The sequence below is a fragment of the Falco biarmicus genome, chromosome 8 (assembly GCF_023638135.1).
Source record: "Falco biarmicus isolate bFalBia1 chromosome 8, bFalBia1.pri, whole genome shotgun sequence".
Lineage (NCBI taxonomy): Eukaryota > Metazoa > Chordata > Aves > Falconiformes > Falconidae > Falco > Falco biarmicus.
Window position 1 is genome coordinate 63,454,000 of NC_079295.1, and position 16,247 is coordinate 63,470,246.

The 16,247-nt window shown below is 46.2% G+C and overlaps 1 protein-coding gene across 2 annotated transcripts in view; it reads left to right on the forward strand.

Annotated features, from left to right (window-relative positions):
• Positions 1 to 1,154: 1,154 nt before the first annotated feature.
• Positions 1,155 to 16,247, forward strand: part of FSTL4 (follistatin like 4) — a 236,531-nt gene continuing 221,438 nt past the window's right edge. For both annotated transcript variants that reach the window (XM_056350374.1, XM_056350375.1), the window contains exons 1-2: positions 1,155 to 1,241; positions 6,274 to 6,409. In XM_056350374.1, coding sequence (XP_056206349.1) covers positions 6,281 to 6,409 — 129 coding nt within the window. In that variant the 5' untranslated portion in view covers positions 1,155 to 1,241; positions 6,274 to 6,280. The remainder of the gene's footprint in view (positions 1,242 to 6,273; positions 6,410 to 16,247) is intronic.

Genomic DNA, 16,247 nt, shown 5'->3' on the forward strand with positions numbered 1-16,247 from the left:
CAAATTTGATTTAATTCAGCAGGATCCAGCCGTAAGACACTTTGTAGGAAGAAACACAAAAATTGGCATGTTTATCAGGTCTTTTAGACTGTTCATCTCCTTCTGTTGTTAATTGTGGGCGTTACATTGCCTTTGCCACATGGCCTAATCCTCACTGCCTTTGAAACCGAACCCCCCAAATCCCCCTCGTTCCCACGGCACCACTGTGCCTTCCTCTCCCGTAAACATCTATCCCCCTTTAAAAAATAAATGAGAAATTATTATATTGATTTTTTTTTTTTTAAACCAGATGCGATGGTGAAGAGGAGAATGAATGAATTTCAAGGTTTGCCTCTCTGCATAAGCAGGGGCCTGTGGAAACGGAGCATTTCAGTGGGCTTCGGGGCGGTGCTACCGTGGGCAACCCGTGGCGGGTTATGGGGTCCCATGGGGGAAAACCGGGAGCCCTGTAAAGGCACCCCGTTATACGGCCACATCGCACGGGGTCAGGGCTGTCCCCTCGCCCCGTCCCCCACTGCCCGGCCTCCTGAGGCACTGGCCGCCCGGTCCCTCATCCAAAACCGGCCCGTGGTACTGGCACTCACGCAGGGATGCTCCGAACAGGGGCCCCGCGGGATGACCCCGCTGCCCACCCCCCCAGCCCCGTGCTCCGCGGGGGCGGCCCCGCCGACACCCCCCACCCGCCTCGCTCCACGGGCGCCTGCGGAACGGCCCCGCTGCCCCCAGCTCCCGTGCTCCGAGGGGCGGCCCCGCGGTGCCCTCCTCCGTGTACCGCTGCGGGACGGTCCCACCGAACCCCCGCCGCGTGCCCCGCTGGCCCCCGCCCACGGCCCCGCGGCCCCGAAGGGGCGGCCAGGCTGTCCGTGCCCCCCTCCCGCTTGCCGCTGCAGGACAGCCCCGCTGCCCTCCGCCTACGGCCCCGTGCCCCGAGGGGGCGGCCCCGCTACCCGCCCCCCGCCATGTACCGCAGCGGACCGGCCCCCCTGCTGCTGCTCCCCCCCGCGCCCCCGGGCGCCCCCCGCCCCCCGCCGCGTGCCCCGAGGGGGCGGTCCCGCCGTCCCCGCACAGGTGCCGGCGATTGGGTGGAATATGCAAATGCGGCGGTGACGTCAGGCGGCTCCGGCCCAGAGAGCAGAAATAGGGCCGGCCCGGCCCGCGCCGCGGACTCGCCCGCCGCCGCTCCCGCCCCGGCCCGCCGCCCCCGGCCGCCGCCGCCCGGCCCGCCCCGCTCCCCGCCCCAGGTGAGTCCGCGGGAGGCGCTCCGCGTCCCTGCGCGCCCGGCGGAGCGCTGCCCGTCGCCGCCCGGGCCGGGGGCAGAGCGCCCGCGGGAGCCGCTCCGCTCCGCGGCGGTGCGCGCTCGGCGCCGGGCACACGCGGGGCTGCTGCCGCGCTCCCCCGCCCGCGGCCCCGGGCCGGGCGCGGTAACAGGTGGGCGCCCGCAGCGGCGCTGGCAGCGTGCCGCCTGCCCCCTGCCAGAGCCCCGCAGCCGGGGGCGCGACGGGGGCGCCGCCGCGCGTGGGGCGGACGCGGCTCCCTCCCCTCGGGCGCGGAGGGCGGCCCGGCCTGTCCCCCCCGCGGCGGAGCTGTCGGGGCTGCCGCCGTCGGTGGGACGCGGGGCCGGGCGGCGCGTCCCGCCGCGATCGCGAGTGGGGGCGGCGGTTCCCCCCGTGGCCCCTGGGTGGCGCCGTGGTGCCGGCGGCCGTCCCTGCGGAGCGCCCCGTCGGGGCGCGCTGCCGGCCGCGGGGCTGGGGGCGCCGTGCCCCGGGCGACCTTCAGGCTGCGGCCAGCGGCGGGGCTCCGTGGGCAGCGGGGAGGGCCCCGGGGTTAATTCGTGTATCAGAGCTACGGGGCTCCTTTCCCAGCTCGTGTAAAACGCTTCTGCGCGGTGGAAGGAGGTGGCTCCTGGGCCGTAGCGGGGGAACGGGACGGTGCGGGGCTTCTCCGAGCCAAACCTCGGAGCAAACCTGTGGTGGGAACGCGGCGAAGTGTCGCGGAGGCAGCCTTGGGTACCAGGCTTAAACACCTGCGAGGTTTAGGTGCGTCTTGGCATCCCTGCCGGACTGATGTTCCCCACATTTCTTCTGGGAGCACTGAAGCGTCTTGGAGAATTTGAAGATCAGATGAGATATTTTTAGGTACGCTTTTGCTCAAATGAAATGTCTAGGTTGTACTTAAACATCACCGCTGGTGTCAGTGAGTTCTTAAGGCATCGAAACTGATTTATTTATCTACTGTCTACTTATTTATTTATCTAGTATTTATCTACAATGCTGCAGCTGGCTGACTGACATTGCTGTTGGGCTTCATGATGGCTCTCTGAAAGGTTATCTTAGAATAGATTTTCTCCTTAATTTTGTAGCTTAATTTTATAGCACTTGTAGCACTCAACGAGAAATTATGGATGTCAAAATTATTTTGCAGGCCGTAGAAATGCTGTTTAGATAAGGCTGAAGCAATTGGAGCAGTTAATGACAGGGGAACTGAGGACCAGATTCTTATCTGGTGTTAATGGAGCCAGTTTATATAGAGGGAATAGTCTGGTCCGACTGCTTTCCTTTTGCTATAGTAACAGTCATAACTTCAGGTAATTAAGTTCAACCTCTTTCTAATGCAAAGTGTCTTGGAAATTATTAGAAGCCATTGTGATCTATTAATTTCTCAATACTAAACAAATAAGCTGTAATTTGAGTAGCCCTGAAAACAAAACCAATAACTGCTTTTGGCAAATTCTTTAATCTTATTACAGTCACCATAATTGAATTCTTGAAGCTTCTGTGTTGTGGAGGAAAAAGTTGTGGGATCTCTGCAGCAATCTAGCTTTCTGACAGCTCACACTGCATGACACAGGAGTGCTTTTAAACAGCGAGTGGTGCTCCCTGCTCAGGTGGCCGGTGTGGTTAGTCCCCTTCCTTTTCAAGGTGACCCTTTTTGCTTGAGCAGCTCTAAAACCTGTACCCTAAAACCTGTGCTCATATCTTTGGCTTCCATCTGTTTGCTGTTACTTGTCTTCGTTCAGAGGCATTGCAGCAATTTTCTTGCAACTTGAGACTCTCCTGGTGTGTTGGTGTCAACACAAACATATCTGAGCTCGGGATGGATGTTCTGCAACACTTCGGTGTTACAGCACCAGCAGAGCTTGGCCACGGCCCGCGGTCCTGCTGGGCTGGGCACTGGTGTGCAGGCGAGCCAGTGTGTTTGAGCTGCTTCACGTAACGATGCGTAGTGTGGTGCTGCTGTGCTTGTGGTAGTGTTTCTTGGCAAAGCAATGCTGGCTGTAATGCTGTTCTAGCTCAGAGGAGGAAACTGCAACTTTTAGGTAAACTCTTAGGCTTTGCATAGTATCTTCTTTAACGTAAGAGCCAGAAGTGGTTTGGAATGGACTCCCCTGAAACCAAAGGAAATGTGTCACAATGGATGTGATGCACCAGTTTGTTTACTTTAAAATAGTCTGGTTTAATTCTAGCATCCACATTACAATTACAGATGTCTGTATTACACAGTAGATTAGAATCTGTCTCTCTGCTCGTATGCACTGTGGAGAGCAGGTGTGTGATAGAAACTCCCTTCCACCTCAGATCTTGAGAGATTTCTAGGGTTTAGCCACAAATGTTCTTTGATTTTTTTAACTGCTTGCCTTATGCAGACATTTCCATATGCAGGCTTTGGTTTATCTGGGCAGTAATATCCACACAGGCTCATGTCCTGCGAATCTGTCCCTTGTTCAAGTGAGGAAGGGAAATCAGTAGTAAAACTTGTCTGAGTTCACAGTTGTGGTCTAGATCGATTAAATCAATTTGCATTTTTCTGTTGACTTTGGGGAACTTTAGACTGCAATCGGATAGCTGTATTGCATGATGCAACTGCAGACCAGATTCTGCGAGGAGCCTTCCACTTAGCTCAGGGTAAGGTGATGCTTGAGCTATGGTTTAGGATGCCAAGTGACATGAAAAGGCTGTAAGATTTCAGTTAACCCTCACCTGATATTTATGATGCATATTTGTTGCTTAGTTTAGGTTTTTCAGATGTATAATGTATATTAGTCTGTCCTCCTCTCTGTATGAGAGAGAGCAATTAGTGTACTGTCAGGCAGTATGCAATAAAAATAAGTAATTTCTAAACGGACTAGAGAAAGATGTTCTACAATTTCTGTTTGTAAAGCAACCAGAGTTTCTAGCAGGTAGAGGCTGCCCTTTTGGTTTCATCAGTGTTACAGGCATCCTAATCCAAACACAATCATGTTTTCTAGCAGTTAGTTATTTACTAAATAGACGCTAAACTAGCTGGTCCCCTGTTTGGCTCTAGGATTGTGGTTTCAAGCAGGGTATGAGTCAGAGGTCTCTAGAACTGCAAAGTGAAATAGTTCTATTTGCTGTGATGGTATCAACTGAGCATACATAAGACCTCTATAAAAGAGCGTGAGAGACAGTATTGCTGTGCAAGAGCAATTCATAATGTAACAATGTACTTGTCGCTTATTGATATAGTGACTCTGGTTTATTAAACATTTATTTGTAGCCCCAGTAACATTACATGTGAGGTTTCTAATTGGAATTTAGAAAGCCTAATAAATTTTGATTTCATCCTGAGTGCTCTCAATTCAGGGTGTTTACATTAGTGCTGAAGAAAAGCAATGCCTGAACTCCACGGGCACGTGGTGTGCGGCAGCTGTAGGCTGTGCTCGTTCTATTGATGGTGTGTCTTTGGGCAGACTAAATAGCTGAGACAGTCATGGTGCAAATGGTCATGGCTTTGAAATGAATCGTGATGTGTCAAGGCTTGGATGTACCCTGCAGCAAATACATGGCATGAAAATGCTGCAAAATGAGTCCTGTCAAGACAAGGTATGTCATGGGGCCTTAATTCAGCTAGGCTTAATTTTGCCATTAGCAGGTAACTCGCCTTGTTAATGTATGTTGCTCAAAGGAACCAGCAGCCTGTCACTTGTGTGCTATAGAAATGCCAGTGCTTGCTTCATTAAGTGGTCGTTATGCTTTGTTGGTGGGTCCTGTTGGCATCCTCTGCAGCTGCCATGAAAGGTCAGAACTTCCCTCAGCTACCCTGGAAATGGTACCAAGGCCTGAAGACTCCTTTGGTATTTTTGTTGTGAGAAGTAATGATACTCTTTGCTGTCCTTTTCCTCAGAGACGCTCAGATGAAGTACGGAGCTCTCCTGGCTGAGCTGCCAGGGCACCAGCTTGGGGTTGTGCATGTATGAAACACGTAGCTCTATCTGAGAACACTTTGAATAACTTCATTGGTGTTACTTCCAAAGTCATTAAAAAACCCACAGAAGACAAGAACCACTGCTCAAAGTGGATGCGGTTGTGGTAGGAATCCTTGCTTGCATCTTCCCATTCGCCTGGGGTGGGGCGGTGCCAGGAGATGGTGCTGCTGTTGGGTAAGATGAGTCTGGGAGGGATGGGAAAGGTCTCTGTTTGGGGGCAGAGGCAAACGAGTTGAGAAATCACAGCCCCAGGCAGGGCTCACCTACATCGTGGTTGGAGAAACACATCAGCCCTTTTCAGCACAGTTTTTCAGGTCTTGCCAGTTCCAGTGGGTTTGGCGATGTGTGGGCAGATGCCTTAATATGGGGGAAGAGTGACCGTTCCTGTGATTTGGTGTCAGCTGCCAGGCCCTGGCTGGGCTGGCCCTGCAACCCTCATTGTAGCCTAAGGGGGTGGCAGTGGCTGTATCTGCTGGAGGCGGCAGCATCCTCAGAGTCAGAGGGGAATAATGGTATTTTCTGTCACACTGCTGGAAGCTTCCAAGCGGCCAAAGAAGTGAATATGGGTGTCTGGGGCTTTCCTGCAGGTCTGCTGAGGGTACAAAGTGTGAATCCCTGATTATGAATGACCCTGTGCCACCAGGGGTTCTGGAGATGGGATAAAGTCACCCTTTAGCTTCTGCAGTACCATAACGCCATGCTTTGATGTGGGTTGCTGTTGGCTGTGGTAGCTCGATTTAGCAGTCCCGGGGCTCTGGTTCTGCAGAGGTGCTGTTTGGGAACAGACTAGGTACAGCATGTCCAGTGGAGGATAGCTTTGGGGTAAATGTTTCACAAAACTACTGCAGTACGGGAATTCATGGCAAATTCATGGGTGCAATCCAGGAAAATCAGTGTTGTACTGCCTGTGCTGTGGGAGTCTGCAAAGATCCATCAGCACTGGCCGGGTATGGATGAGCACTGTCAGCTGAAGCTTCTGCTGTGTGATTGAATCTGAGCTGGGTTTTGTTGGGATGATTGTTTTATGACTTTTCTCTTGTTTTCAGCAGACGTGAAATGATGACATCAAGAAGCTTTTGGCTATCTCTCCTATTGCTTGGGCTTTTCCCATTGGTCACGAGGGGATGGATGGATGTGGAGAGGAGCAGAAGGCTGTATTCAGATGCGGGGAGGTTGCATCAAGAGGTATTGTACACCAGCTGCTGCTGCAGCTACAACTCTTCTGTTTCTATTTTTGTGCTGTGTTCAGGCTCTCCATACTGTGAAAACAGAAAACAAGTGAGAGCTTATCTTTGTATATTCATGTTAAACACCTTCTGAGGAGGTCAGTGAAGCAGAAGCTTTTACACTTTTTGAGTATACTGATGTTGTTCTGGGAGTGAAATTGTGCATCTGGCCATTGTGGAGATGCTGTCTTTGCCCAAGAGACTTTATGGTATGCTCTGTCCTCGGGCTGCTGGGACCGATGACAGTAAATCTAATAAGATTTACTGGCTCTTCCTTTGGGTCACTGGACCTTCAAGTGAAACCTGGAAAAAAGTCCTTTTGCTGCTTAAAAAAAGGAAAACTGAGCTGTAGGTCTTTCTGAGGGAACCAGCAAAGTTACTGCCCTGAGTGTTTCCCTCCTGACTTTCTGATGTCAAACCCCTGCAAAGCACAAAGTAATTGGAAAGGGACCAAGAGAGTGTGGTGGCCACAGTGAGGGGTGGTCATCTTCATCCAGCTGGAGAATGCCTGCCTCAGGGGGGTGGTGGGACTCCTCATGTGTTAAAGCACGACAGTAACATGCTCTTCATTGTTCAGTCCCTGGGCTTCTGGCAGTGGAGAAGCAACTGAATCTGTTTTTGGTGCTGAAGGTGACAGTGTTGGCTGTTGCAGTGACATGGATTCAGCAGGTCCCCGTTCGGACGGGTGCCTGGTGCTCCCGTACCAGAGCTCCCGGTGTGCCTTGTTGGACAGATGTGGGTAGGCTCCGATTTTCACACGTCTGTGTGAGGTGTGTGAATCAGGCCATAAAAATGTAGAAATGTGACTTTCATGAACAGAAAATGATAAATGCTGAAACAATTTTAGTTATTTAATTAGTTCCCAATTATCTTAGGTTGGCTAAATGATTGCTCAAATGCCTGAAAGTGGGAGATGGTGGGGGAGGCAAGGGAAAGGAGACCTTGCAATTTTTTTTAACTGCCATTGCCTAGAACACTTACGTGCTGGCAGACACATTAGTCAGTGCCAGGCTAATGGTAAGCCCTTGATGGATTTGTGTTGCAATTGGATCTATTTAAGCTTCAGGATTTTGTTCTAGTTGGAGAATCCCATTTCTCCCAGTCACATCTCATCTACAGATACCCGTAGTTATGTGCATTATTTCAGTAAAACGGTTTAAGCCAATTAAAAAGATGCTTTTTGCTGCTTAGCAGGACTTGAAAGTCACTTCATTGGAGTTGGAGGTTCTGCAGTTCTCTCAGGTGTGCTTTTTTTCTTGAGGTCTCCATCCTCTGCTCTGTAGAAGTGAAGAAAAGCAGTTACCCTCCACACCTCTACTGCTACTACATTGCTGTGTAGATGCAGGTAGTACACTGGCACTCTGAATGTATTCTTGTATTGTCTTAGATCACTTTTGCTTTTTTATTAAAAATAAATATTTTGCATACTTTTGCATTTGGAAAAAATCATTCCTCACTAATGCATATTAGTTTTGTTATTTTGAAAAAGTCTGAGGAATGAAATTCATTACACAAATGATTAACATAAATTGGAGAGCTATTGTACTACTTGAAAGACATTAATAAATTTGATCTTCTTTTTAAACCCCATGAAGTTATTGTACCAACTACTTGATCTTCCTTGAGGTGAAAGGATCTAAGCTAGAAACTTGTTCAGATTTGCACGGAATTTAACAGGTATGAATATTAAAACTTTTAATGTACAAAGGATGTAGTTAAAGTAGTGTCAAGAGATGTAAGTTATATTGCAGATTTTTAAAAAAGCAACTATACAGAAAGCTCGTTCCACAAGAAAGTGTTTGTGACATGGCACCAAACACCAGGGTGAATCTGGAGCCCCAAATGTAGCTTTCAGGTAGGTCAGTGAAATTGAGATAACTGTTGTTTTCCTTCAAAAGATGTTTACTTTGTCTTTCAGAAACCGGTTTAGCCATAATTCCTCTTTAATAATAAAAGTCACCTGAAATCTTTTCCTGGGGATATTGGGCTTTGTTCAGTTCAGAGCTCCTTATTCATCAAAAGTTTGTTAGTTACTAAATTCATGGTTTGATTAATATGTAATTCCATTAACACATGTTTAAAACATTGAATCACAAATAGAAAAGCTCCTAGCAATTCACTAAAATTGCTTTAAGAATGTGTAAAGGGTTAATTTACAGGTCAAATAATTTGAAGTGTGTTCTGATCTAAAATTCCTATGAACTTCATCAAAGCAAATACTTGGGTATGGGTCACTGACCTTCACTAATACTTGTTCTGATCTACATAGGAACAAGTTTACTGAATCAAAAGCATTGCTTAATTTATGTTCAGATTGCTAAATCGATTTGTTCATGGTCTGTGGTAGAATTATTGCAGTTGTGCTTTGCATTTATAAAGGAAAAATAAGTCTTGAGGCCATAGACTTCAACATACAGCCCCTTCTGCATGAGAAATTAACTCTCCAACATAGCTAAGGTGTATGTTTTCTTGATGCGCAGCCTTCTACCTCTAGAATTTATGGGGTGTTCCTGAGAAGAGGTTGTTTTTCTGAAATATTTTTAGTTCTGGTTAGAATAGCTAATAAGCGGGTGCATGCAGTCTGAAATTCTATGGGTGTAGGACAAACTAAAATAGAAAACCTAATTAAAAAGGACTATGTTAGTGTTTAACTGAAAAGGTCCAGCTTGCCTAGTCCATATTAATTTTGGAGAATACTACTGTTACTTTTACATTGAGAAACTTCTCATAGTCTGGTTCCAGAGAGAGCTGGAAAGTTCTTGAAGCTTCTGGGTGCTGCACATAGACTGCTGTGGAGCTAGGAGGTGCAGCTTCCCAGGGTTGAACCTTCATGGGACTAAGTCCTACTGGGTGGAGTATATGCCAAAGTATCTAAATATATAGTGCTTGCCAGTCTGGGGTGATGTTTTTGAACAAATTTTGCCTCTGCCTTCAGCAAGGCTGATTCCGTGCTAAAGTTGGACATTCTGGAGGTGGTTGTGTTTCATGGGCAGCTCTGTGCTGGCTTAGAAGGGCTTTGAGTTGCCCATGAATCACCAGGTGGTGAGGTCTGGGGTCACCTTTTCTTTCTTGAAAGGATTCTCAAAAATGTAGCTCGGCAAGTCATTGCTGGTGGCAGTAAAGGGAGTTTCCAGCATGAGCGTAGCAGAAAAAGACTTAAACAACCTGAATCTGAAATAATTCTGGAGTTCAGATTTGAAGAACGTAGCCAGGAGATTCTGATGGAAAGCCAGTGGTACTACTCCACTCAGTCTCTACAAGGTAATCCACACAAGTAGCTCGGATTTTTTTCCATCAGGGTATTTTACAAAAGCATCTTATTAAATACTGAAATTTGACAGCTAGCTTTCCTTCTGTTCCCTGCTTTGTGTGAGAGGCTGCTTTTCTGTATGTGCCAAAGCCAAACTGGTTTTGCCACAGTTCTTGGGACAAGCTTCTCATCCTTTAAGCCATGGTGCAGCAGATCAGTGCTGCAGGTCTTCATCTACTCTTCCAGGAGTGGGTCTCCCATCTGCTACAGGGAGCTCCTCAAACACAAGCTGGCACAGCACAGCATCTCAGAAATTAAATTCTGTGTTATGCTTTCTGGGCCATTGCTGGTAGGTAGCCTGAACAATGCTGGCCTAGCTGGATAGCGTGAAACTGAAGAGTAATCCTGTGTTGTGGTACATGTTTAGTTGTTTTGTGTTGAGTTGTTAAAGGAAATATTTGGATGTCACTGATGGCACAGGACAGACTGGCAGGCATCCTGTGGTCTGCTCTGGGCTACAGAACCAGAACTGCTCTGTAGTTTTGTAGCAACACTTAATTGCGTTCATTTGGCTCTCGGGCAATGCTCTTCTTGCCACTCATGCTCCTATTTAAGAAGTCTCCTGACACTCCAGAAACATGTGCACAGCACCCCATGCTCCTGTGGGGAGAAGAGCTGTGTGTCTCTCCAGCGCAGAGCTCACAAGTGATGCTCCATGTGCTCACGCAAGTACCAGTGGCTCTTGCAGATCCAAGCACTGGCAGGTTTGCTTTTCCTTTCTGTGTGCTGCAAGATGTTCATACCTCTCTGATGCACCTTAACGGCCCTGTCCCCTGCAAGGTGCCGTTGGTGTGCAGTGCTGTGTCTAATTTGGACTGTGACAGCACAGTTCAAAGGTAAACTAGACAAGCTGTGCCAATAATTATTTCAGTACCTTGATAATTTTTACCCATATCAACCTCAAAGTATCATGTGTAGTTATACCAGTGCTTATTTTTATGCTAATGAATGTAGCAAATATGCTCATTTTTTAAGGTACTGTAACTCTTCTTACTAGCATTGGAAGGTGTTGGTTGTGTAGGCTATCTGTCGTTTGACTGGTTCATTATTACTTGCATGACACATGAACTGCTTAAAATCTCAGTGTAATAAATGTCCCCTTAAACTTCACTGTGACTGCAAATAGCTGGGTCATACCAGCCCTTCAGTGCCATCCTGCACAGGATAAAGCATCCCTCTGGAGTCCACTCACAGCCTCAACTGTGCTTGTCCAGAAGTATCAATTATTGCTGAAATTCCTAATTATCTTCAGTTTCTTAAATGTTGTTCCACTTACTGCTGCAGCTGAAGACCACAGCTGGTTATTCCAAGTAGCAGGGGAGTCATGGGGGATGATTTTGTGCTCCTTCCCCCAGCAAGGTCGTATTTCCTAATCTGACAGACTGTGAAAGGAGTGCTTTGGGAGGTAAGGTACAAAATTGCAAAGGCTTTTGGTAAAAGCTTTTGCTTACAATTCAAATACAGGCATAATTTCAGAGTATGAGCCTGGAATAAAACAGTGTGTATGAATTTTATATGCAGTCGCAGATCTAATATCCTGGTATTTATTATAAGAATTATTAGTAGTGTGTTCTCTGCCATGTGTATGTTCTTCCTGCTTGTCAGGCAGTTTGAAGAAAGGACATAAAGAATCAGATTTGAATTAAAATCAGTACTGGGCTACAGCCTGCTCCTGTTTTAAACATTAATGAAGGTAAAGGGAGACAAGACTTAAATTTATTTTTGTATCACTTTGCTATGTACTGATAATTTGCTTCTTGTAACATGCATTTATGTAATATCTCTAACAAGCTGTAATTGCTGCTTGTAGACCCTTCTCAATCTTTACTACTATATTATCCTTGTGGAGATGAGAAGCTTTTGCTCTGAGTGTTGGTTATCAGAGTAACTGCATTTCAAGGTGCTGTGGAATGTCTCCGTAGTATTTGGATACACGTGTTGGGATCCTTCCACTGCGTCCCTAAACCTCAACCACCCCATCCTGTGTACCCAGAGGGCTTAATACATGTTGTGTTTTATGGAACACTGCCCAGAGGAGTTTAAAGAATGCTGTATCTTACAGGATGCTGTTATGCTTGAAGTACTAGAAAATTTGAATGCTGAGTTACTTGGAACAAGGCAGGCACTGTATACTTGAATAAAGCATAAAATCTGAAGAATCTTAGTTTGCATTGATGTTTATGGTTCAAACCATAGTGAGAGAGTAAGCAATTGTCAGGATGCATCTATAGCACAACAAAGATAACTTTTTTTTTATGCAGTCCCTTACAGAACCAAAATCCTGCTTCCTTTTTTTTTTAAACTTCTGGCAAGATGCAGTTTGTGATACCGCTTAGTGGTCCTGCACTGCCCAGCCTGCTGGGAGCTATCACCTTCCAGCAGCAGGACCACCAGCCTCTGCAGGGGTGAGCTCCCTGCACTTAAGTGGTGATGACCTTGAGTGATGATCTTTAAGTGACTTGGGTTTTGGTGCTGTAGCTGGAGTTCGGAGGGTTTGGGTGCTGTCCCCCAGGGAGCGGTGGGACCCTGGGCTCAGGGTGCCTGGCTCTGTGCTGAGCTGTGGCACTGACTGAGCACAGGAATCAAATATCAAAGTTTTTCTCATGTCACAGTTGAGCAACTGTGAAAAGTCCTACCTAGGTGGGGAAATGCAGGTGTATTTCTGAGGCAGAGAGTAAAACCAGAGTAACAAATCTTGCAAATAAAAAGAAATCTAAGGCAGCTTAACTTGGCTGTGATGTGCCAGAGTTACACTTTCTGATGTTCTGATCAGAAGCTACTTAACCTTAAAAGAGTAAATATTGACTATTTTTTTTTCCAAATGTAGTATTTTCTCTCTTTAAAAAAAGAAAAAGGCTGTAGCAATAGTGTTTAAAGGAATAGAGTTCTGCTTAAAGTACTTTCTACCATCAAGCAGGGGAATTCTTAGTTTTTCAGATTAAGAGTACATCTGCAAATTTGGGGTTTCTAGAACAGGCATCCTGTGAGCTTCCCTTTGACAATGTGGAAGTCTATAAAGCTGTACCTGGGTTTCTCATCTGAAGTCCAGAAAGAGTAGTGAGTAAAATCAGAGATACAGCAATTATCTCAATTAGCTACCGTATGGATAAGCAGATGATACTGTGTGATGTGAGACATCAGAGCTTCTCTCAATGTTTATACCAGACAGGAGAATTCTAAATTGCCAGCGTCTGTACTGATAGCAGGCTTACTCTAAACAGTAGTGCGTAACTTATTTTTTTCCCTTCATGCTTGCTCAAAAAAAAAATAAAGTGGATGTTCACTGCCTCATTAGCATCTTTTTTGAAAATATTCTGTGTTCATGGTTGTAAACAGAAAATCCTGATTGTCAAACTAAGCCGTGTATTAGTCATAACCACTGCAAATGCTGCAATCTGTATGCAGAGTGCCTCACCTCTCCCTGTACTGGATGTCAGTGTAATTTTCTTGACCCCTCACTTGAGATAAGGAAAAGCATGCTCTGAAGGGGGGGAAAAAAACCACAAAACCCTGGGATGGTAATCTATTAATAGGAACAGCCACTTTATTAATTTGCTAAATGAGTCAGAGCTGTATATTTAGAAATTGTACAGCAGTTCGGCTGATCCTGAGAGCAGGTCCCTGGAGACTTGGTGTGTGCAGAGGTAACATCTAATTTTGTGATAGATGCAGCACTGAGGCCAGTTGCATGTGCTGAATTTGATTTAGACCCTTGCACAAGCACTGCAGTCTCTTCCACAGAGTATCTGGTAAGAAGGTTGCTACAGTCCAGCAATACAGGCAACTTGCAGAGCTGAGATGTGTTACCTGTTCTTCTGAATCTCTTCCATCTGCTGCATTAATTGTGTGGGTTTTTTTTTTAGTAAAGTCCCCTATGTTTAACCTTTGCTTATGGTCATAAAAAAGGGACGACTCTTGACTAAATCTACATCAGTAGTAAAGGGCAGGAGACTGAAAACACTGCAAGGTTATCCTATTAGCTGCTGTACTTGAGGGCAGCTGGTACCCATTTGCTACCAAGCTTGCTACTGTTAAGCATCATGCTTTGTGGGATCAGAGGCTGCTAACAAAAAGAGGATGGCGAATGTACAACTCTATACCAATATCTGTTAAGTACTGGTCTGGAAATGGAGGAAATTGGGAAGGAGAGAGAACTACAAGGAGACACTGCACTATGAAGATTTGCACCTTAAAATACTACATTGAGCTATTGCTCAGAGATTTGTGCTTGTGATGTGCCTCTGTGCATGTCTGGATTATAAGCACTCGTCTTGTAGTTTTAGTCAAAGGAAAACTAGGAAGAAATAGCAGACAGGAGCTTGTCTTTCCCGATTTCAAGTCTAATTGTGACTGTTTAATTACCTTGCAAAGTGTGCTCACTTTTCTCTTCAAATTAGAATGCAGGAAATTGCATATGGCCACATGTGGATGTGCAGGGACAAAAGGAGGTACAACTGTTACAGGAAAATCAAGAAGCAGTCCTTTTCCCCTCCCTGTCAGTAGCTTGTTTATGTGCATTGCATGTCACTTACGAACCAAATATAAAGTACTGTGTAGTTACTGTAATTTGTAACAGTGCTAGATTCTGCAAGCATTTCATTGTGGTTGTTGTCAAACCATGGGCTATTTGGGTAGTGGGTTGGTATATTTTTATTTAAGATGGCTAGGGGAGTGTATTATACACACACCTTAATGTCTAGTCTGCAGTTGTAGGACTGAGATTAACAGATTGCTTTCAATGATGCACAGCAGCTTCTAGTGATGGTACTTTATACCTGCATCAAACAGTTATAAATTCTGACACTTTCTTTACCTGCTGTAGGTTAAAAAAAATGACACTTTTTAAACCTGCTGTAGATGGTTAATATTACTTGCCTAAAGGCTGGGCTGTGTCATTTTTCTAGAGTGAAGGAGAACTTCAAGAGCATCTTGTTTGTGTGTCTGTGTCTTGTGCCCAGTCCAAGGGGTCTTTGAGCCCTGGGGAGGCTCTGCTCCGTACTGTGCTTCCTGCAGGCAGCCTTGGGGTAGCTTTGAGTGACCTCCCCTTCCTCATGCTGCAATAATCAGTTTGTGTAGTTGGAGCATCTACATGACTGTTCTGTTCTGCCTGCTTATTCCTTTGGGAGAATATGGGTGTTATTAATAGGGATTGCCCTTGAGGTGTGGGAATTAGGTTTCTACATGACAAACAACCCCCCCCTCCCAGTTTGCTACAGCAATTTCTGCAGTTTCATAGATCACTGTCTTCTATTCTGAAATTAACCCTTCAATGTGTTGCACTTGCCGGTTGTTTTAAAGCTGAGAAACATGCACGTGGGCTTTCCTTGCTGCCCTGTTTACTTCAGTACATCTCTAAAAAGCAAGAATGATCAACTGCTGGTTAGCATTGATGTAATAAAGCTAAACTGAAGTGATCTTGAGAGAGATTGGTATTCTTAGCATGGTGGTGGTGGTTCTACACTTCCTGGGCTTCACTTGTTAAAAGACATTCGAAAGCAGCACCCTGAAGGCCGGCCGTATACCAGGTCACCACATAGGGCTGTCCAGCCAACTCCAGTTTGCTCAAGCCTAGAGGAGCTGGAGCAGAATCTTCATTACCCAAGAGTGCAAAAAAAACCCCCACCATGAATTCATTGGAGGCAGAAGTAACATGCCATGAGGAAGTAAACCTTTGACTGTAAAATTTTGGTGGAAACTGGAGCATGAGCTAGGAAGGTGCTGCGTGTTCCTTGCAAAAGTGTAATGCACCCTTTTCCCGTGGAGTCAGGAGACGAGGGTCCTCCTGCTTCAGCAGCCGAAGAGCAGAAGCCCACGTAGCCTGCTCTCCTTGCAACAGGGATTTACAGGAAGAGAGCATTGCCTTGTATAGTGTACAATATCTTCTTTGTGGGTGTATACGTAGGGCAAATGTAGATATGTTTCTATACAGAGGTGTTAAGAGGTTTTATTTACACTGATACCAAACAATATGAAAGTGGTTTTGCTGCTTGGATCAGTCCCTAATGACCGTCAATAAATCCATTTGCAGTGCATTGGCTACCAAGCACTGTACTATATTGCGTATTCCCTCTGTGTAGTTGTATTTTAAGGCTGTACAGTGAAATTTCCCCCAGCCCCCATTTGTTCTGAATGAAACCTGATTCTTCATTCCAGAAGCACTCTGCTCATCCATGGGCCCATGATTCAGCATTAATCAGGAGTCTATAACACAAACTGGCTATTATGTCTTGGCAGGACATCTAGATGCTGTCTTCTGAAAGACTGGCATTCCCTTTTTGTAAAAGCAGAAAAGGGCTTTGTGCAAAACAGTTGTTAAATTGCAAAAGGTTCACGCAGGTGTTTGATGTGCAGACACAGCAGTTATGAATGAGTGAAGCTGTGCAACAGCAGTGTGAACTGTATTTCTGATTTTTATTTTTATTTTTGTCCCTCCTAATCCAGGTAGGATTAGTCGTTGTACTTGATGATACTCTCTGCTCTCATGTGC